Raw genomic sequence first — 23,743 nt, forward strand, 5'->3', positions numbered from 1 at the left:
ACCGTCCATAAAGTCTATAATAGGCCAGCTGAAGTGCAAGCTGAATAAATGTATCAGGGTGAAGCAGCTTCTTCTTGGTTAGGTTTTTGCCAAAAGATGTAAAGGGATACACCACAATCTGCAGATCGGATGCCTAACAAACAAACAAACAAACAAATAAATAAATAAAAATGGGAAAAGTGAAAAATCAGCTAAGAAGAATACCCCAAAGATAACCAAATCATCATCTGCATTAAACATTACATATAAAAAATTAAAGGATCAAAGCTACAATTTAAAATGTTTTAATGTTGGGGCATCTTGGTGGCTCAGTTGTTAAGTATCAGCCTTTGGCTGAGGTCATGATCCCAGAATCCTGGGACAGAGCCCTACATGAGGCTCCCTGTTCAGCGGGGAGCCTGCTTCTCCCTCTCCCACTCCCCCTGCTTGTGTTGCCTTTCTCACTGTATCTCTGCCAAATAAATAAGATCTTTTTTTAAAAAATGTTTTAATGTTGTTTGGGTGCTTGAGTGGCCCAGTCAGTTTAGCATCAGACTCTTGATTCCAGCCCAAGTCATGATGAAGGGTCATGAGACTGAGCCCCATATTAGTCTGGGTTCAGTGGGGAGTCTGCTTGAGATTCTCAGTCCCCCTCTCCCTCTGCCACCAGCCCTACCACCATGCTTGTTCTCTCTCTTTAAAAATAAATAAATAAATTGTTTTATGTTGTCATGCTCAGATGATGACCCAATTTTTATATGTGGTAGTTGAAAGAAAAGCCTTAGTATCTAAGAAAAAAAAGTTTAAAAAATCTACCTGCTTGAGAAATTGGGCTTTAGCTTGATTTATATCGTTTAGTATTTTATCATCCACAGTGAAAACAAGTTCCTCTGGAAGTGATATATCCCGTACTTTTTCTGAACCCTGAAAACAGGGAAAAAACTTTAAAATATTAAATCAAAAAACTATTAAGAAAAAAAATGAAAATTTTTTTCTAACATACCTTCCATCTTCCTTCATTCTCAAAAACTTTCTCATTAATATAATGGCTGATGTTTACCATAACCATTCCATCAAAAGGAGCATGCTAAAATGAAAATACACAAGATTTTGAATACTTTATGTCAACTTAAAACGTGACCCAATATTTTATTTTCAATTTCCCTCCCCTCCAATCTTAATACATACTGAAGTACAGAATTCAAATGCCTCACCAAAGGACAGAGAAATCCTACGGCACAGCAAGTGACTGCTGTCTTTTATTTGCTGTAAAGGAACAAATACTTAAAGTTGGAAGCACCTAATGAGGGATCTTGAGGTAATGGGAGGGGTGTAAGTAAAGCAACCATGAACTATCTAGAGAAAATAACCATGATTTAAACTGGAAATGAAAGCAGGTGTATGTGTGCAATGCTAAGACATTCTGAAATTTGAAGAGCACTGTGCAAAAAGCAAAGGAGGATGACAGACTTTTTGAAGGCTAAATTGAGCACTGTATGAACTTTATCAGTAAAGACAGGCCACTAGGTGAGCATTAAAAAGTATAATCAGTTTGTGTTTATGTCTACAAGAGTGTTTAGATGCAGCAGAAATATTTCTCAATGTTTAAGGAATACTGGAAAGATGGGCCGAGTTATAGGGGTATTAGAGATTTAACAGCTATATTGAGAGGAAGGAACTTCAACTAGTGAACTTTTCCATCATTTATTCTGGAGGACAAATTTTTGCTTTCTTTTCTCCATGTCCTTTGGCGACGATTCCATCAGTTTTTTCCCCTCTATGTTACTCCTATCACTTTACATTAAACAGTTACCATTCATGAACTGAATGTGGGACTACCAGCCTTGGAGAGAAAGAAGGAAGGCTTAAGATATGGACTAGCACATCTGCGTCCACATTCAGAGGAGTAAATTAAGTGTCTTGAGTATCACCCTAATATTACAGAGATCTGTTGACCTATCTCATAGCCCAGTGGAGCCTAGAAATATAGTATGAATACTGTTACCAACTAGATAGCAGCTACAGCATCAGAAAAGACTCTTGAGGGAGGTCTGAAGTAGATGCATGAGCAACTCAACCCACCTGTCCTTTGATACAATAATGACACTCACAGGTCATTGACAAGTCCATTTTCTAACTGCATCTAAAAATTTTACAAAGAATTTGCAGATGAAACATATTGTTTCATTTGAAACAGTATAATTAATTTCTAATTCTTTTACTGGACCCAGTAAGAAAGAGCAAGGTTAAAGGATAAAAGTATCTCTGATTGGTAATTCTACCTACCCACCACATGGTGGAAAGCTAAATATCAATTTTTAAAGAAAATTTAGGAAATATGAAAACTTCATATGCTTTCCTGATGTTTTGTTCATTTAGCTTTTTTTCCCTTTTTTTTATTTATATGGAGACATTATGTGTAACATACTTTCTAGGAATAGAGCTTCAATCCTGTGTCCACACACTACCATTCAACTGTTGTGCAACTGTTGAAGTTACTTAATTCTTAAGTTACTTAATCCTCATCTGTTAGTGGGACTAATAATCATATAGTTGGTGTAACAAATGATCTTCATAATGCTTATAAAGTGCTTCCTACAGAACGTAGACCACAGCAATAATCAGTAACTGCTTTTAGTCTTTAACTCTTTATTACATGCTTCCTATGTGCTCGTCACAAAGCCCAATAATAAACCTTAGATAGAGAAGACAAAATAGTTGACCCCGGATTTTAAATCCCAAGAGGAAAATGTAATTAACCACTGTGATCACGAAAGTACATATTTAAACACCAATGGAACAGAGCAGCAACATGGCATTGCATTTAGAACAGACCAACTTTTACACTATATAATATACTGCTCACACCTGAATAAAGCTGACCTCCCATGCAATCAAAATCCACATATAACTTTTCACTCCCCAGAACTAACTTAATTACTCATTGCCTGTTGTTGACCAGAACATAACATTTGCCGATACAAAAACAGTCGATTAACATGCTTTGTGTTGTATTATGCACTGTATTCTCACAATAAAAACAGAGAAAATAAAGTGTTATTAAGTAAATCATAAGGAAAAACCTATATGGTACAGGAGTAGAATAAGGCACCACACATCTCCTCATCCCCACCCAAAGTTAGCAAAGCTACCCAGGAATGTGGGCAATCTCCTTTCAGGCAGAGTCCAGGGAAAGGCAGAGAACAGGGGAAGGCACAGCACTGTTACCTTCTCTCTAGGTTGCTTTCTCCTTCCGGTCCCTCCATGTGGTTCTAATTCAGTTTCTGGCAAGCTGCTCCCAGCAATATTAATTCTCTGCTGTAGAGAATATTCAGCACCTCAGACAGCTCTCCGTCCTACCTTGGGCCTTAGAGCTCACATTACTACCTGGTGCTATCCCGCCCCAAGTATTTTCCTGGACCCCTAGGGATGGCGGGGTGGGGGGAGAGCAGATTATCATTCTGTGGTCCTTGGCCAGCTATGGACAATGACTGGTCTTGGCACCTCGCTGAGAATCCCTCTCCAGAGACAGCCCCTGCACAACTTTTTGTTGAAAATCTCAGTGAACCAAAAACTCTGCACAGGTAGTACGATGATGAGTGCCACAAGCAGGTGACAGCCTGCTGTTCCAGCCTTCTCAGCAACTCTCCATCACCTTCCCTTCACTTTTAGTCATGTGGAAACTTCTACCTTATTTTTTAATCAGAGTAAAATATGTATTTATTGAAAAAAAAATTCATTTAAGAGGACCTACACAGTTCAAACCCATGTTGTTCAAAGACCAACTATATACAATTTACTAATGATGTTTTACAGAGGTTAAATTGTTTTTTCTACAATCATCTTAAGTTACGAGAGAAACTAATATGGGATATTTAAAAGCAGATTATCAAGGAGAGATAATCAGATCAATTTTATAAATAAATGGATGTTAATACATACACATAAAACATGCCCATACAAGTACAACAACAAAGATCTCATCTGTGGTGAGATGTATGTTTATTATGGGACCAATATTCTTTATTCAGAGATAATCAAGATCCCTAAAGTTACTTTCATCCTAAATTTGACCAAATAGAAAGAGTTCAGTACTATTAATAAAAATCAAAGTAGTGCAAATGGGTATTTACCCCAAAGATACTGATGTAGTGAAAAAGGCCATATGTACCCTGATGTTCATAGCAGCAACGACCAAAGTTGCCAAACTGTGGAAAGAGCCAAGATGCCCTTCAACAGATGAATGGATAAGGAAGATATGGTCCATATATACAATGGATATATGCCTCCATAAAAAAGGTGAATACCCAACTTTTGTATCAACATGGATGGGACTAGAGGAGATTATGCTGAGTGAAATAAATCAAGCAGAGTCAATTATCATATGGTTTCACTTACTTGTGGAGCCTAAGGAATAATACGGAGGACATGGGGAGATGGAGTGGAGAAGTGAGTTGGGGGAAATTGGAGGGGGAGACAATCCATGAGAGACTCTGGACTCTGAGAAACAAACTGAGGGTTTTGGAGGGGATGGTTGGGGGTGGTTGGGTGAGCCTGGTGGTGGGTATTAAGGAGGACACATATTGCATGGAGCACTGGGTGTGGTGCATAAACAATGAATGCAGGAACAGAAAAGAAATAAAATGGGGGAAAAAAACTTAAAAAAAAAAACCAAAGTAGTGCAATATGTTTTTTTTGTGTGTGCAGGGCGTTGAGGGTTGTAAGTGAGTGCGGCAAGTAAGATGATGAGCTCTTGATCATGAGAACAACTTAACCTTATGTAATAATATAACATGCAGTTTGAACAATATACAATGAAACAAAATTCTCAAAATGAGAAGAGGTAAAAACTAGAAAAGAAAAACTGCTACATCAACTGATGAATGGGTAAAGAAGTTGTGGTATACATATACAACAGAGTATTATCCAGCCATAAAAAAATGAAAAAGTTCTGCCATTTCCAACAACATGGATGGAGCTAGAGAGTATTATGCTTAGCTAAATGGGTCAGAGAAAGACAAATACCAAATGATTTCACTTATATGTGGAATTTAACAAGCAAAACAAATGAGCAAAGGGAAAAATAAAGAGAAAGACAAACAGACTCTTAACTATAGAGAACTGATGGTTATCAGAGGGGAGGTGGGTAGTGGGTAGGTGAAATAGGTGATGGGGATTAAGGAGTTCACTTATAATGATGAGCACTAGGTGATGTATGGAATTGCTGAATCACTATACTGTACGCCTGAAACTAATACTGCACTTACGTTAAGTAACTGGAAGTTAAACAAAAACTTTAAAAAAAAAGACTAACTGCAAGCTACCTATATAAAAACAGTCAATGAAACTATTAAAACAGGAAGAGAACACACACAGGAGGGAAAAGTGAGACTTAACATTAGGGTTAGAATCAGCAGCTGGGAAAAGGCTGTTAAGTGTCTGAGTACGTATAAGGAGGAAAGAGAGGAAGACGGTAGGAAGTAGTAAGCTACTCCACAAAGGATAGTGTTCCAGGAAACAGTGATAATATAAACCAGACTGAGAAAGTCAAGAAGAATAAAAGAAAGAACTCAAGAGAAGAAAACTGAGGCAATTAACATGAAATATTTTGTCAACAATGAACTCCAAGGAAGAGGAAAGACAATCTTTAAAAGCACTCATAGCAACCTTTCACTCTGATGAGCTACTGTAACAGACAACTAGTTTTATTACCTGCTCATCAACCACTTAACCTTCTTCCAAGATTTTTCTGCAGGCAACCACCACACATCTGTAATGGTTTGAATGAGAATGATTCTACCCGCTAGATTCCAATGTGACCCAGGCCAGGTAATTAAGAGTACCTGACTCCTCAGAACGGGCACATGATAGACAAAGGCCAATAACAACCAGTGAGCATTATTCCCAAGACTTGTGTTGGAACCACTGGAGGGAAGAAGGGGGAGGGCAGCCGTGGTAAGCTGGCCATTTCCATTCGGAACACTAATCTGTGAAAGGAGCTGTGAAGACATGAGATTGTGGATACAACAATCACAGGGGATAGTCTACCTGAAGATGAAGTTAAACAAAGGGAAAAAATGCCAAAAAATTGAGAAAGAAAATTTTTTTTTTTAAGATTTTATTTATTTGACAGAGAGAGAGAAATCACAAGTAGGCAGAGAGGCAGGCAGAGAGAGAGAGGGGAGGAAGCAGGCTCCCTGCAGAGCAGAGAGCCCGACGTGGGGCTTGATCCCAGGACCCTGGGATCATGACCTGAGCCGAAGGCAGAGGCCTTAACCCACTGAGCCACCCAGGCGCCCCGAGAAAGAAATTTCTAATGAAAGCATTTGTACACTGGAAGTCAGTCTTACCCAAACTTAACTGTACTCCTATGCCAATGAATACATTCTTAAGCTAATATCAGTATAATTTAGGTTTCTATCACCTAAAACTGAATAAATACTGATTAATACAGCTATTGAGCCCAGATCAATATGACAGGTCAAAAAAAACTACCTCACACTACTTTATAGTCAGTTCCATATTTTATGAAAGATCTTACAATGAGATTGTAAGTGTATATTGCAACTTCTTCTTTTTTAATTTTCTAGGTTCACAGACTTCTTGAACGTCTATCAGAAAATGGCAAGGTAGACTTAATAAAGATGATCACAGGAGAATAAAGAGATTTTTTAAAAATAAGGAGGTAAAAAATAGTAGAAGCACCTGACACTTTATTTTCTATAGTGTAAATAAATGTTCCAAAGGTTATGTGCTATTTTAGGAAAATAATTAAATTACTGGGAAAATCTAGAAATATATGCACATCTACTTCTCTGTGCAAAGAACATAGACATAATGCTGAATCTTTTAAAATAAGTTGTAATTCAGTCACCTGGGTGGTTCAATCAGTTAAGCATCTGCTCAGGTCATGATCCTTGGATCCTAGGATGGAGTCCTACATGGGGCTCCCTGCTCAGCAGGGAGTCTGCTTCTTCCTCTGCCCCTCCCCACTCCACTCATGCTCTCTTCTCCTCTACCTATCTCTTGCAAAAATAAATGAAAATCTTAAAAAAAGAAATAGGTTCTAATTCTCAATAGGTAATAGTGCATTTTAAAGAGCTTCATAATTCTTTAAAATCCGTAACTACATAAAATACATGCAACTTCCACTTTGCAGATACACACCAAACTATTAGCCATACTACAAATGAAAATAACTTGTCCTATTCTCTGTTTTCACTGAGAATTCAAAACTAAACCTTTTAGTATAATGTCACAGAGCTATTAAAGTGTGTATTTATATGAACACAGAACAGCCTACCTAGTTTATTGCCACTAAATTAACCTAAACAGTTGAAAAGAAAAATAACTTCAGAAAGTTGACTTACATCACAACTACAGCCAAATACTCCATTGGAAAAGGAAATCAAGTTATAAGATTTGTCTCCCCAGCGTACAGTTGGATCTCCTGTAAGGGTCATTGTGGTTACCTAAAATACATGTAGTATTTTAAAGTTAAGAGAATGTTAAGAGGTTTATAAGTATTTACATCTTATATGTCTGTGTATATTATATAAGTACACACACACACACACACACACACACACACACACATATATAAGATGCCACTTTTCCTCTTCAGGTAAACCAAATTTAGTAAAATGATAATAATTATACTCAAGAGATAATACTAATTCCAGCCCTGCCTTTAAATATTTCTCAAAATCTCAAAAATCCTATGAAAAACAGAAAGCTGGTACAATAGTCATGGGGGTTTAGAGAACTTAAAAAAAAAAGACAAAGCTTTTGCAGCTTGAATAGTCTAAGAAGCTGTGGTAAGTTTAGTCATTAGAGTCCACTTATGAAGAAGATATTTTAATAATATTGTAATTTACACTGAATTAATATACACTAAGCTTGTTTCTCACACAGTAGGCTTTGGCCCATTAGGGAGTCATTAAATTGATTTAATATATCACAGTAAACATTCATTACAAAAAAAAAGAGAGAATACAAATATTAGACTCTATCACAGATAGTAAAAGTAATTACTATTTTCTGAAACTTCTGTTACAAGTGTGTATATATGTAGTAGACTGCAATCTAAACGCAAGTCAAACTAGATTCTGGCAGTGAAAGTTCAAACAGTACTACATTAGAATATATTCTTCCTCAAGAAGTTTGGTAACTCTCCTACTTAAAAAACAAAGTTCAATTTACATAAAAGAAAGCTATTTCTACCTACAAGATTTTCCAACTCTGTACTATTTCTATCATTCAATATAAATGTTTTCAAAAGACCAAGAGACATCTACAAATAAGACTACTACCTTTTATTATTTCCCAGGAAATGATAATATTACCCAGAGTGGGTGGGGGAGGGGAAACAAAGACCACATTTACTCTTAAACTCACTAAAGTCTGTCAATAGTGCTATAACTCTTAGGATAGACCCCAGCAACTAAGGTGTCAAGATACACTGGGGTGGGTCACAGGCACGTTCTCATGTCACCCCTGGCATAAGCTCACTTAGCCCAGTGTCCTATGCAAATTTTCTGTACATGCAAACAACAGTCATACTTCTTTAAACAATGTCCAAGATATATCTACATTACCTAAACAATGACAATAACAATCCTTTATGAAGGATTATTTATGTATAAGCTCCAACCTGGTAAATATATATGATAGCTACGAAAAAATTTTAAGACCCTGCATTTAACAAAAAAATCTTCTCATCTTTGGTATACACAAGAGTCTTCCAGAATAATTAGTGAGAAGAAATAGCAGAGCAAAATATTTACATACCTGAGAATAATCTTCTGGTGTTACATGTGGACTGCTATCCTCTATGGAATATACCAGTAAACTGCTCTGAATTTTTTCTAACATAGTCAAATTCTCTGGATCAAGACTAATCAAATACTCTCGTGCCTAATGTATAAAGAGAAAGTGATTAAATATTACAAATTAACTATATCCAGAAAAATCTCAAAATAATTTGTCAGGGAAAGGTTCATCAAGAAAAGTGTAAACTGATATCTGGAAGTAGAGCATTCTTAAGTCAAAATGATAAAAAGCAGAAAAGCAATTACTATTAATTTATACGGAAAAATGTTTGAACATTCCTGGGCCCAAAAAATGACCTCTCTTAGAGGCTTTACTGATAACATAGGACACATTTTGGTAGAGAACTTACAAATAAAGTGAGATAAAGCACAGATGCTCGTAGGCACTGATGTTCAAAGCTTGATGCTGAGATACTGAGGGCAGCTCCTGGGGAAGGAGCTTGTTGCTGCCAGGGAGGCGCATGCAGAAAAAAAAAAAATGCTGAACACTATTTTTGCTTTTTGCTTTTTTTCACAACAGCAAAAATCCTTTCTGGGTTTCTTTCAATGAACAAAAATAAGTACTTCACTTTGTGAAAGTGAAGTGACATAACACAAACTTTCAAAACATGGAGGAGGTCTGTAAAGTTAATAATACTGTATTACATATTTGAAAATTGCTAACAGAATACTTCTTTTTAAAAAAAGATTTATTTATCTATCTATCTATTTATTTAATCATTTGAGAAAGAGCACGAGAGAGAGCATGAGCGAGGGGAGGGACAGAGGGAGAGGTAGAAGCAGACTCCCCACTACTCTGAGCAGGAAGTCCCACGTAGGGCTCAATCCCAGGATCCTGGGATGATGACATGAGCCACCCAGGTGCCCCCAGAATCTTAAAAGTCCTCATCACAAGAAAAACAATTTGTAATTATATGAGATGATGAATGTTAATCAGATTTAATGTGATCATTCTGTAATATATATACACAACTATCTAATCATTATGTTGTACACTGAAACAAATATAATTTTATGTCAAATATACCTCAATTAAAAAAAAAAAAAAAAGAGGGGCACCTGGGTGTCTCAGTCGGCTGAATGTCCAACCCTTGATTTCAACTCATGTCATGATCTCAGGGCTAGGGGATGAAGCCCTGCATCCGGCTCCACGCGGAGTCCATTTGAGACGTCCTCTCTCCTTCTCCCTGCTCAAGCTCTCTTTAAATAAATAAATAAATAAATAAAGTCTTAAAAGAATAACAACAAAAGAAAACCATATAACCTTAGCCCATTGAGTTCGTTCCTCACTAGTCAATGCTGCTATCCCAGGTCCATCAGGTTCACTATGGCACTTCCTGTGAATGTATGTCAATTGCCTTAGGAAAGATTAAAGAAAGAGTATTTTAAAAGAGCATAAGCATGATCACTAGCTACTTTTAGCCTTTAATAGGTCATAATATTTATCAGTACTTGTGTTTTCATATATTATCCAAAGAAAGGGATTATGATCTCAAAAGCAATGGATTTATCTCTCATACCCATCTTATTTTTTAAAAAATAAGTGAGTATGTGGCCTATTCACACAAAAGTACATTTGACAACAACTTAAGTAAATAAATTGACTGTTTGGCTAGTATTACTTATACTGCCAAATGTTCTTGTACTTCTAAGGTCTAAGTCAATACTCCTTACAATAAATACCTCTTACAATAGAGAACTTGAAAAATATTATGACAAATAATATTACAAATATTATGCATATCTTATCTAACTAAAAACTATGTGCATATGTACTTAAGAAATTACACTATATCTGATTAATATTTGTGTGTAACCCCAAAAACAGAAGTACTATGCAGTCAGTTTGAAATATTTTCACATTTGCTGTTGCTACTTATCATCATTGTAAAGATTATTAGATGAAGACAAATTATTTCCTCTCAAAGTACTTGCTTCTGCCAATCTGATGAATTTCATCAGATTTTTACACAGATGACAAGTAAATAACGGATTCTTCAACAAAGAAATACATTTTCATCAGACAAAAATCTACAGGTTTCACAAAGACAACAAAAGCACAGGCAACACAAGTAAAAACAGACAAGTAAGATTACATCAATCCAAAAACTTCCACACAGTTAACAACAAAATTAAAAGGCAACCTAAAGAATATGAGAAAGTATTTGCAAGCCATGTATCTGATAAGAATATTTATATCTGATATTTATATCTGATAAGAATATCCAAAATATATAAGGAACCCCTACAACTCAGCAAAAAGAACCAGTCTGACTTAAAAATAGGCAAAGGAACTAAACAGCCATTTCTTCAAAGAAGACAGAAAAATGGTCAGCAAGTACATGCAAAGGTACCAAACATGACTAATCATCAGGGAAGTATAAATCAAAATCACGATACATCACCTCACAGCTATCTGGATGGTTATTACCAGAAAGATAAGAAATGAGTGTTGGTGAGGATGTGGAGAAAAGAACCCCTGTGCACTGCTGGTGGTGGGAGTGTAAATTGGTCCAGCCACTATAGAAAACAGTATGGATGTTACTCAAGAAATTAAATGTAGAACTACTTTATGATCCAGCAATCCCAGTTTGGGTATATATCCAAAGGAACTGAGATCAGGACCTTGAAGAGACATCTGCACTTCCATGTTCACCACAGTATTATTCACAATAGCCAAGAGGTAGAAGCAACTTAACTATTTGTTGACAGATGAATGAATAAACAAAGTGTACTAAAGATACACACACACAGTGGAACATTATTCACCCTTAAATTAAACATTATTTCCTCCCTTAAAAAGGAAGGAAATCTTCACAGCTATTTGGATGGTTATTATCAGAAAAAGAAGGCGAAATCAGCAAAGAGTTAACTTTGTGGTGACATGTGAACAAACATAAGGCATGAGAAAGAATGCTTGCTTATTCAAAAGGTGGATAAGGAAGAAAAGGGCATTCCAAACAGAAAGCACAAGTACGTGCAAAGATTAAAGATAACCTGATGTGTTTCAAGAATTGCTAACAAAGAGGACTTTCTAAGATGTTGGAGAAGTAGGAGACCTTAGTTTCGTCTGGTCCCTGGAATTGAGCTAGATAGCTATCAGATCATTCTGAACACCTCTGAACTCAACCAGAGTTCTAAAGAAAGAAGAGCTGCAATTCTACAAATAGAAAAGCAACCACTTTTTGCAAGGCAGGAGATGTGGAGAAGTGAATCTGAGGAGATATACAGGAAGATAAACCACGGAGGGGAGGGAGCTTCTAGCTACTGGAAAATTATCTAGCAGCAGAGCACAAATTAAGAACTTCTGAAAGTCTGTTCTGGTGAAGGCCACCCACCTGAAAGGTGCTCAGGTGGCAAAGTGAGGTGGAATTCTAGTTGGGACAGTATGGTCTCAGGATCCCCAGGGTCACAGGAAGATTGGGGTGCCTGGGTATGACAGAGCTCCCAGGCTTCGGAGTGGGGAAGCCAGCTGCAATCAGCTGGCCCAGGAAGGGGCTTTCAGCTTGATGTTGCCGTAAACCATTAATCATGGCATGAAAAATGTTCCACATCACTCAGCATTAGGGAAATACAACTATTCCACATCACTCGGCATCAGGGAAATACAGATCAAAACCACAATGACATACCACCTCACACCAGTCAGAATGGCTAAAATTAACAAGTCAGGAAACAACAGATTTTGGTGAGGTTGTAGAGAAAGGGGAACCTTCTTATAGTTGGTGGGAATGCAAGGTCTGGCAGCTGCTCTAAAAAACAGATGATTAACAATGATTTTTCTTGAAAAAGTAAAAAGATTTACAAATGCTACAGCAGACAGGGGCGCCTGGGTGGCTCAGATGGTTAAGAATCTGCCTTAGGCTCAGGTCATGATCCCAGGGTCCAGGATGAAGCCCAGCATCGGGCTTCCTGCTCAGGGGGGAGCCTGCTTCTCCCTCTACCTCTCCCTCTGCTCGTGCTTTCTCTCTCACTCACTCTCTAATAACTAAAATATTTTTAAAAATTTTAAAAATAAAATGAAATAAAAATACTTTTGAAAAATCAGCATACATAAAATTCTTCTTTTTAGCTTACCCTTGCCTATAAAAAAGGCAATTCTGAATATTTATTTTTTAAACTCAAGCAAAGGCTTAACACCTCAAGACTCAAGAAAATAGAATGAAAACCTGTAAATCTCTGGTGGGGTGATCAAACATCCTTCATGTATTATATCGAAGACAAAAACTCGGCCTCGACAAAGCACTGCAATGTGAGTTGGGGAATGTCCTTCACTCTCTGGAAAAAGAAACAGAAACACCAACTCAAGCTCTCAAAGTTACATAAGAGTAAAACTGCGTACTTACACCCAGTAGAAGAAAATAACCCTTGCTCCAATACTTCGTCATATACTCATCAAATATATCATATGAATAATAAGGTGGACTTTCAACTATGATATATACACTCTTGAAAACTGTCCATGTGAAACATGAAAAACCCATGGAGTTTCAAGTATTTGTACACCCTGAGACTCGTATAAATCCCAAACTACTGCAGGGCTCTCTGGTTTATTCATGGACAGCAATGACAAGGGGAAAAGGGTAGCAAGGAATCCTAGAGAAGAGCTATTTGAATTAATTTTTCTTTGGGTTTATTTCAATGTTGACCATTCATCAGATAATTTAAACTGCAGTAATATCTAGCTATGGTTTCTAAATAAAATAGTTTTCAGTTGAGAAAGAACACTCTTTGCCTGTGTGGCAACAATGCTTTTGCCAAATCTAGTTTTATTTAAGGTTCTAATGATACCTGGTAAGCCACTGATAACTTATTCTATGATTTTCTGGGTATGCCTTAACTCCCCAAGAACTACTGCTTTGCTGTAAATCTCAGACTATTCTGATTTAGCCTCATTTTTCAATTATTATTCCTTTTAACAAATGGCTTCCTATATGATCTCTGCTTCTTCCCTCTAAGAAAAAAAAAAAAAAGAGAAGACATATATTACCAACAGAAGGAAATTTACTGGTTGATACGTACAAAACTGTGGTAAATGCTTTGCACACCTTATCTCCCGAAATTCATCAACTATGAGAAACACCACCTCCTCACAGCACTTTTTTTTTTCTAATATCCTATTTTCTCAAGTCCTAGGAGGTAAGGCATGTATTTTTCTGGTCTTTCATGACTATTTCCAAAACACTTCTTCTCTCTTCTCCTTCAAAACCCTCCATATCTTTTTACATTTAATGCTACCTTTTTTTTTTTCTGTCATTTACGGACCAGGTCCTAACAGGTCTGGTGACTAGAAGTCTGAAATGTGTCTTAGTAGGCTAAAATGAAAGTGTCAGCATACCTGTGTTCCTTTTGGAGGCTCTAGAGGAGAACGAATTTCCTTCGCTTTTCTAGTTTCCAGAGGCTACCCATACTCCTGGACTCAGGACTCGCCTCTTCCATCTCAAAGCCATCAAGGGAGGTTCATGACTTTCCATCAATTTGCTGCCATCAGTTTGATTCTCTCTATGCCTCTCTCTTCACTCATGACAACTCCTGTGATTACTCTGTACCCACATGAATAATCCAGAATAATCTTCCCATGTTTAGGTCAACTGATTAACAGTCTTAATTTCATCTGCAACCTTTACTGCCCTTTACCATGCAACCTAAAACATTCAACAGGTTCCACGGATTAGAAAGCGAACATCTCTGGCAGGTGGGGAGGCATCATTCCACCTAACAGAGAGGCTACTACATTTAGTGATGGAAAGACTGCTTTACATTTGTTGAGAAGAGGAGTCCATTAGCTGAGAATAAGGAAGGAAAAAGGCATGAAATAGTCTCTCTGGAAGTGAGAGAATAACATGACAAAACAATATGGCAAGTTCATGCTGTGGATCCATTTGGGGTTTGAGAAAATCAAATGAGGTTTTCTTGGTTTTCTCAGGCCAAGTAAATTGCAAGGGTAGGTATCTTTAATATATAGAGGCAAGACAGACAATGAAAATTAAACCATGATGGGGTGTGGGTAGAGTGAGGAAGGAGTGAGTGGGCAAAGATTTCAATGTGTATGAAGGAGTTAATTCCAGTGAATAAGCACAGAAAGAAGTACAGATTGGGGGTGGAAGAGGGAGGACTGGAACTGTGAAGAACTATTCCATAACTCAGTTGAAATCATAGCATGGTCAAAGACATAGCTAAGGCTGACTAGTAAAGGAAGTGAGTTGTGAACAGAAGGTGGAGATCAGAATGAAATGCTTATAATTTCTATGTTAGAGGACATGAGTTTTTTATAATAAGTTCTATGGCATGACCACAGGTGTGTGGTTGCCTGAGAAGGAGTCAAGGTACAGATTACTGCATGAAAAAAGTGAAGGAAAGGAGATCATGGATTATCTACAACTAGAAGCTAAAGTCATTGAGAACGAGAATGTGGGGGGCACCTGGGTGACTCAGTCGGATGGTTACGCCTCTGCCTTCAGCTCAGGTCATGATCCCAGGGCCCTGGGATTGAGCCTGCATCAGGCTCCCTGCTCAGCAGGGAAGCCTGCTTCTCCCTCTTCCTCTGACTGCTGTTTCCCAGCTTGTGCTCTCTCCCTCTCTGTCAAATAAATTGATAAAAACTTTTAAAAAATTTAAAAAATTTTTAAAAAAAGAAAACAATGTGAATGAAGTAGTGATGAAAAGAAAGATAGTGAGACTGGTGATAAAGCAATGGGAGAATACTAAATTCTACCTCAGAAACTAATAATACCATATATGTTTAATTGAATTTAAATTTTAAAAATTTTGTTAAGAATTAAAGGATAAAAGGTCACTACAACAATGACAAGCTCTGGTGACATAACCTGATAGCTTTCCTTTTTTCAAGAGCTCGAACTGTAAGGAAGGAGAAAAAAAAGGGGGACAAGGGCCACCAGAAATAAAAAGGACACCAACATCTCCTATATATCCTCTAGTACCACAGTATGACAAAAAAATATACCCACTTGAGATGGTTATAGGGAATGCAGGGATCTCAAATAACCAGGTTCAGTAATAGTACCTTTCAAAGGGAAACAGGAACTTCCAGAGAAAACCTTGAGGATATAAAGGATTTTGCTGCCCATGAGCTCCAGAAAGTATAGCAGAAGTCAGGGAAATGGAGGAAGGGTGGGTCACAGTAGTGGGAAACTTGGATCAAATTAGGCTACACAGAAATCCCTGAATCTAGATAAGAGATGACCTGAGAGGTTTGAACTGCTCAGGCAAATGAGATAAAACAGGATAAAAGGCATGACTGAATTAGTCTTAATGGTCTCTTAAGGGGTAAGTAAAAATAAAAACAGTTCTCAACTACTGCCTCCTTAATGACATTATCCTCTTAGCCAGAGCCTTACATGCTGCCTTTGCATGCATAATCTCTTCAATTTTCTCTGTATCAAAGATAGATTCCATGGCCCAGCATTTTAATTTCTTCTTTGTAAAACCCTTAAATCTTTCACTCTCTCACTCTGTGCCTGCCTGATTGCTGCTGAAGAACAAAACAGTCTAATCTAACTTCAAATTCTTAAACACGCCATTTCAAATGGGCACTCAACACTGATCAGCTACCCTGCATTCCCCTAGCACATTTGCTTCTCCCACTTTCCAAAATGACTAGTATTTTTTTTTTTAGATTTTACATATTTATTTATTTATTTTGAAAGAGAAAGAGAGAGCAAGCTGGGGGAAAGGCAGAGGTGGGGGGAGAGAGAATCTCAAGCAGACTCCATGCTGAGCACAGAGCCCATTGTGGGGCTCATCCCACAACCCTGAGATCATGACATGAGCCCAAAACAAGAGTCAGATACTTACCGACTGAGCCAGTCAGGTACCCTGCCAAAATGACTAGTATTTTAAACCTTCTCCTTTCTCCTCAAGTCTTCTACCCCAGCTAATGACCTCAGTTCTCATTTCCCCAAGGAAAACACAAAGATTACACAGACCTCCTCATCTTCCCACAACAAAATTGACCCATCTATTTGCACCCAGATGCACTTTCTGCATTCCTTCTCATCCTTGCTCCTATCAAAGACCAACCCTCCACTGTTTCTACTCTTGATCCTCTCAGTTCTTATCTTTTCAATGACTTTGGCTGCTTATCCTTTCCCCTGCCAGATTGATTATTTTTTTCTCTCTCTCTACTATGTCATTCCTATGTTAAATACTACTCATTTTAAAAAAATAAATGAAGTCCCTCCCACTGCACATCAAAGCTTCTTCTGTAAGCATTAGTTCCAAATGTTGTCACTACTTACTTGGTTTGCTTTCACCTCCTCCAACTGAGTTCCATCCTCAAGTTCCACTAAGACTGCTCTTGTCAGGGCAAACTCAGTCCGTATCATGTTGATAAATACAATGGTCACTTTTTTTTTTTTAATCTCATTTGGCCTCTGGTGCATTTGATACAACCCTTTCTTCTCCTGGCTTCCAGGCGACCACTGTCCTTCCTTTCTTCCCACCTTGGTCTCTTTTGCTATGTTCTCCTCTTCAGACTACCAAATACCCTATTTAATTGTGGTAAGATTCGGTATGGGTACTGATTCCCCTGATAATCTCCATCTCCAGGTGTCACAAAAGTAGCTTTAGCTACTCTTATGCCTTTAAAAATTTATTTTATGCCTACTAATGGTGATTCCTGAATCCCTATGTATGTGCACTACTGAAATCTCTTCTGAACTCCAAACTTTGTAGCTAACTGCCTACTTGCATTTCCACTTCAGATGTCTAAAGGGCATCTTAAATTCAACTTAGTCTAAGGGACCTCTTAATTTCCTCCCTAAGTATTTCCTCCCAAACTTTCCCACCTGAAGAACCAACACACCTATCTATGCCATTACTCTGTAATGGGCCAGATACTGTAAGTCATCTCTGATTCTTTTTCTCTCACATATCACAACCAATCTATGAATAATTCTACCAAATCCAAATCCAAAATAAATCCAGAATCTACCAACTTTTTACCAGCTCCATGCTATCACCTTAGTTACAAGACATTTTTATGGCTATCTTGGATTACTGAAACAATTTTCTAACTGATATCCCTGCTTCTAACCTATCTGTTCCTAAAAATCTTACTCCTCAAATAGCAGGTAGGATCATCTTTAAAATATATGTAGATATATATATATTATAAAATTTTTTAAAAATTTTTTATAAACATATAATGTATTAATAGCCCCCCAGGCGTACAGGTCTGTGACTCACCAGGTATACACACTTCACAGCCCTCACCATAGCACATCAAAAAACAAACAAACAAACAAACAGATTTTATTTATTTATTTGACAGAAAGAGATACAGTGAGATAGGGACACAAGCAGGGGGAGTAGGAGAGGGAGAAGCAGGCTGCCAATGAGCAGGGAGCCTGATATGGGCCTCAATCCCAGGACCCAAGATCATGACCTGAACCAAAGGCAGATGCTTAACAAATTAGCCAGCCAGGCACCCCTAGAATCATCTTTTCAAAACATAAATCTGATCACATCACTTTCTTTCTCAAAACTCACTATATATTCACATTCTTAAAAAAGCCAAAAACCTCAGTTGGCTTACAAAATACTATATGATCTTGTCTCTAGTCAACACTCCAATAGTCCCCTCTGCCTCCTGCCTACTCTAGTCCATCCATATACCCCTTCAAACATGCCAAGTTTATTCATGCCCAGGGTATTCCCTCCTCAACACATAAAACAACAAACTGAACTTAAAAAAAGAAAAAGAAAAAGCCAAAAAACTGCTGGATCATCATATCATTCAGATCCTCTGAGAGTTTTTCCTAACTATCTAACCTAAAACAGCCACTCAGTTACTCATATTATCTTACTTCTCTATACAGTATCACTAACTTTGTTATTTTTTTTAATTATTCCCTCAGCTTTGTCTACATCTCAGCTATCTACATATCTTCACATGGTCTTAAGTACAAGAATATACTAACCACAACAGCTTAAAGGACTGCATTAAGAGACACATTATTAAATTAATGAATCTGAATTTTACATACTGTAACTTAAAAGATTACCTTATCTAAGGACCTATGAAGTGAAAAAGATTAAACTGAAAACCAGGTCTATTGATATTAGATCCTAATTGATAGGTATATTTCTCTCTTTGTTACGGCTGTTCTCCATTTTCTCCTATTCATCTTTTCCATTCATATTTAGCCATTAAACTTTATGCCATAAATAACCAGGCCTTTCATTTGCAACATCAAGATAAATATGAGTGGCTTGAAGACATTAAATATCGCAAGCATCTAATGAGGTTTACAAAGACGAGTTGAGTTATACATGAAAGTAAACTCATACTCCCCACACTACAAACAAAACTGGCTATAGAAATTTTACTTTTAAATGAAATTTCAGTTAAGAAAAATATTACATTCCACAGTAACCATAATTACATTCCACAGTAACCATAAGCTATGTTATTATTTTTTTAAGATTTTATTTATTTATTTGATAGATCACAAGTAGGCAGAGAGGAAGGCAGAGAGAGAAAGGAGGAAGCAGGCTCCCGGTTGAGCAGAGAGCCCAAGGAGGGGCTCAATCCCAGGTCCCTGGGATTGCTACCTGAGCCGAAAGCAGAGGCTTTAACCCACCGAGCCACCCAGGCACCCCACCATAAGCTATGTTATTAAATTTACAAAAAAGAAAAAGATCCTGAAATAACTGGAAAACAGCACTTACAAAACTATTTTCCATTTTAAGATATGCTAGTACACCAAGGAGAATTTGCCATTAAGCTGACAGTAAAAACAAAAACTTTGATGAGTCAATATGAACTCATATGTCTTCAAGAAGACTGATATCAGTCTCTCACCTCATATGACTGGGGGTAGAAGGAAAGGCATACTCACAAAGAGAAATGGGGCATGATAAGCACAGATAAGCACATTCAAAAAGAGAATTCAAAGAAGAGAAAAGAGATAGATAGATCCAGATCCTATGCTCCAGACTTCCTAATACTCTGATTAATAATACTCTTTAGAATTTCAACTCTCAAATGACACAACGTAATCATCAGGTTTTACACAGAACAATATAAGATTCAGTTTACAAAATCCATTCCCATAAATTATTTCTGACTAATTACAATGACTGAAAGGTTCAAAAAAAGCCTCTAATTAGTCAAAATCCAGTAAAGAAATATTCAAAAGAGTATGTTCCATAGTGTCATAGTAGAAACTGCAGCAAAACTACCCAAATCCCAATGCCTTTACCAAAAAAATCACCCATGTTTTCTACTTACCAGTCCTAAAATAACTAATAACTGAATCTCTAGTAATTCCTGGAATCCTGCAGGTGGAAAACAGCATTCGGAATTGATTCATATCTAGAGGACTATTTTCCGATTTATCAACAGGCACTTTTTCTCTATTAAAACAAACAAACAAACAAACAAAGTATTTTGATCAACAAGTCATTCTAAAACTTATAAACCAAGTAGTCACAACTGTAGGATCCTCAAAATAAAGCTTCTCAACATTTTGCCATGTCAAACTTTGAGTAAATATCTTACTAAATTCACATAACTGTCCTTACTTTCTTAATAGCTGCCAGTAATTCAAGTTATGCCAAAGATTTATACTTCCTCTTTCCAACTGAGTGCCTTCCTTTGGAGGCCAGTAGTGTTCAATATAAGGTGCAGGACCAGCAAAATTGACATTCAGTTGCGATGGTAAACGAACATCCAGATAGGCACAATTCAGCCACCACTCTTCCAGCTAAAAGAAATTAAGAACATCAACCCAATGCTGAGAAGACTCAGCATTGAATGTGTAACTGCAAGGGGGGAAAAAAAGTTATATTTGTTCTTTTCTCTTTATTCTTTAACACTTAAAAACATGTTCTCTTACCCATGCCCATTGTACACTGATAACAGATTTTATTATATGTAAATTTTACCTTGGCAAGTTTGTTTTGAAAACAAAACAAAAAAAAAATTAAGAAATAAAGACATTTTCTTGTTTTAAATCATGGTAGATATTGAAAAATGCTACTGTGATCATTTCCTTTTTTGGAACTATCAGATCTTAAATACTATTCTGTTTAACTACACTATCAAAAACAGGCAACAAGAAAACAATGAAAAGGCACCTTTTCAGAAAGATCTTATTGGAGTCACAAATACCAAACTAAGTACTTAGGTGTGTTTTCTCAGAGCACCTTGGGTAAATAAATATAAAACAAATCCTCATTTAATTTTAACAACTATTAAGGCATTTGCGATTACCCTTTTCCAAGCAAAAACTGAAGTACTAAATCAGAAATCTAAAACCTTTTCAGTATACTTAAAACTAATTTAGATTTTTCACAGACAGGGCTTTGTGTGTCCGTCTTTTACAATCTGCAATTGAATTTCATGCTTAGGTAAACAGATCCCATCAAACTACATGGAGTTATTTTTTAAGGAACTGATGTTATAAACTATAAACTACAGTTTATAGTTTATATGTTAAATGTTTATATGTTATAAACTATAATCAATCATTTAGGAAAAGAAATAAGCAAAAGGATACAGACTTCTTTATCTTTACCCTGATTTAATTATAAAATCACTCAAGTCTCAAGACTGAGAATAAAGGAATCTGGAAGTATAAAATTTCATTATTCCATCACAGGTATCAATGACTAATGAAAAGATCAGCTTCCTTTTTATTTCTAAAACTTAAAGATAGCTACAATCATTATTTCTAGAGTAAGGCAATGTTTTTTAATTACAAAAACTTATCCTCTGATTCGTACTACAGAAGTAATTAAGCTGAAGAAGTCAAAGACTCCCTGTAGAAAATTACTGCCTCAGTAATTATTATACTAACATCTCCCCTTCAATCTATTTAACTAAAATACATAATACTCATAATCATTCTCCACTCCAATTTTGTAATGGCCCTTTCTCTCCCATATGATGTTTAAATATTTGTATACCACCTATGTGGTATCTATTTTTGGTGTCTGGAGTTTTTTCAGACTAGGATTACCTGAACAAAGTCTTTCTCACAAGCAAGGGCTACAGAACACCTCCATCAGAACCACATGGGACAGCTGTCAACATAAGGGTTTCTGGGCCCCCATTCAGAAATCCTGGTCCCAAGCAATCTGTATTTTGACAGGTTCCCCATATAAGAGAGGAGCTCACACACAACAATCAAAACTCCCTAGAGTTAAACAATTTATTAATTCTTTTGGATGACTATAACAATGGCTGAAAGGACTTAGGCTAATAATTTTAAAATGAAAGCTATTTAAAATGAAAACTATTTTTATTTTTCATTCTTTAGGCATCATCAATTTTCTAATTCTAAGTACAATAACATAAATACCCAATTTCTTTTTCCTTTTGCCCTTTCAAGTAATTTCTGATGCAGTTTTCTTCCAATACCATCTTGAAATTTTTGGACAATTTCTTTAGTTTTTTTATATTCTTCTTTATTTGCAAACGGCTTTACTATAAGGAAAAAATATTTCGTTAAAATATTTCGACATCAAGTAAAACAAACTCACTTCCACTATTACACAAATAATAAGACTCAATTATGTAAGATATGCAGTAATTATCACAGTGGTCCGATAAACCATAAGAGAATTTACATGAAAATGACTGAAAAGCAACAATACAAATGCTATAAAAAAATTAAACAGGGGATACTATGTAATCTGATAACCATTTTCTGAAAAATTACTTCAAAATCATTCTGGATGATGACAGTTAAAATGATGAAGACAGGACTATCCTCTAGCTATTGGTCCAACAGAGAAGTAAATCCTGTATAGCAATAAATAAGAGAAATCAAAGCTTCTTTCCACTAATGTTCAAGCAGAGACTTAAACATCACGTATGTAAATGCAATACATATGTAAATTTAAGTATAAAGCCTGCCCATAGAAACCATTTTGGTTTCCTTCCCCAAAAGTGGGGGAGGGGATGGGAAGGTTCCTAGCCCATGAAAATGAAAACCAACTTCTGAAAATTAAGCTACAGACAAGTCAATTAGTAACCAAAGGACATTAATATCTTCCTTCTGTTTTATTTTGTTTCTTCAAAGTACTATCTTAGTCAATTTAAATAGCTCTAGAGAAAGTACAAGCAAGATGAGTAACAAAAATACAGCAAATAAACAGTAAATTAAAAAAAAAAAAAAAAACTAGAATTCCCAGATGAAGGTAAATGAGTTAAAAGAGAGAAAAAAGGAAACAATTATAAAAATATCAGAGGACTTTCAGTTAAACAAAGTGAACTAAATGAATACATTTATCTCTAATCCTTCAAGAAACTCACTAAACGGACAGTAATTAAAAGGTATAAATCTATAAGGACAAAGAATCTGAAAGGAGAGGGCAGCAGACCAGTTAAACTAAGATTTCATGCATTATAAAAGAGGTGAGAAAATGGTAACTGAATTTGTAGAATGGTGAAAGTATCTAAAGCTGGAGAGTAGAAGGTAGGAAGAGACAAGGTAGGTTTAAGTGCAAACCAGGAAGCAAGCAAATGGCTGCAGTAGAATCCCAGAAAGGTAAATGGACTTCCAAGTCCAAGGCAAATGGACTTCCAAAGTGGGCAAACAGAGACTGATAACAGGTTGCTTAAAAATGTTCAGAAGCAGCAGACCACCATCTCATTCACACCCACACCTGTAGATCTTTCTCCATTCTAGAAAGCCAGGCAACTGCCTACCAATACCAGAAGAAGTGTAGAGAAATTGAACCAGACAAACAGTATAAATAGATCCTAACCCATACTGGAAAAAAGAGAGATTATAATAAAAAAATAAGCCCTCCAGCCTCCTTTCCCTAGTTAGCCCACAAAAGACTAGACATTAGGTTCATGCCTTCTAAACAAAAGAGGATTCTTCTCTGGGGAAACGGATCAGTCCAAGAGAAGTATCACATATCTGGGCATGCTCCAGTCGAACTGCTAGATCTCTGCA

General features: G+C 36.6%; 1 protein-coding gene across 4 annotated transcripts in view; it reads right to left on the bottom strand.

Moving 5' to 3' along the window:
• CROT (carnitine O-octanoyltransferase) overlaps nt 1-23,743 on the bottom strand; it is a 47,751-nt gene that overhangs the window by 17,519 nt on the left and 6,489 nt on the right. For 2 of the 4 annotated variants that reach the window (XM_082692379.1, XM_082692380.1), the window contains exons 4-13: nt 22,139-22,263; nt 20,358-20,539; nt 20,065-20,189; nt 12,980-13,088; nt 10,075-10,168; nt 8,770-8,895; nt 7,350-7,451; nt 983-1,066; nt 796-903; nt 3-133 (exon numbers count right to left, since the gene is read on the bottom strand). In XM_082692379.1, coding sequence (XP_082548505.1) covers nt 3-133; nt 796-903; nt 983-1,066; nt 7,350-7,451; nt 8,770-8,895; nt 10,075-10,168; nt 12,980-13,088; nt 20,065-20,189; nt 20,358-20,539; nt 22,139-22,263 — 1,186 coding nt within the window. Of the gene's footprint in view, nt 1-2; nt 134-795; nt 904-982; nt 1,067-7,349; nt 7,452-8,769; nt 8,896-10,074; nt 10,169-12,979; nt 13,089-20,064; nt 20,190-20,357; nt 20,540-22,138; nt 22,264-23,743 lie in introns of those variants that run through there. The other 2 variants (XM_082692381.1, XM_082692382.1) reach the window with 2 other exon arrangements.

This window comes from Mustela nivalis (genome assembly GCF_964662115.1).
Source record: "Mustela nivalis genome assembly, chromosome: 12".
Taxonomy (NCBI): domain Eukaryota; kingdom Metazoa; phylum Chordata; class Mammalia; order Carnivora; family Mustelidae; genus Mustela; species Mustela nivalis.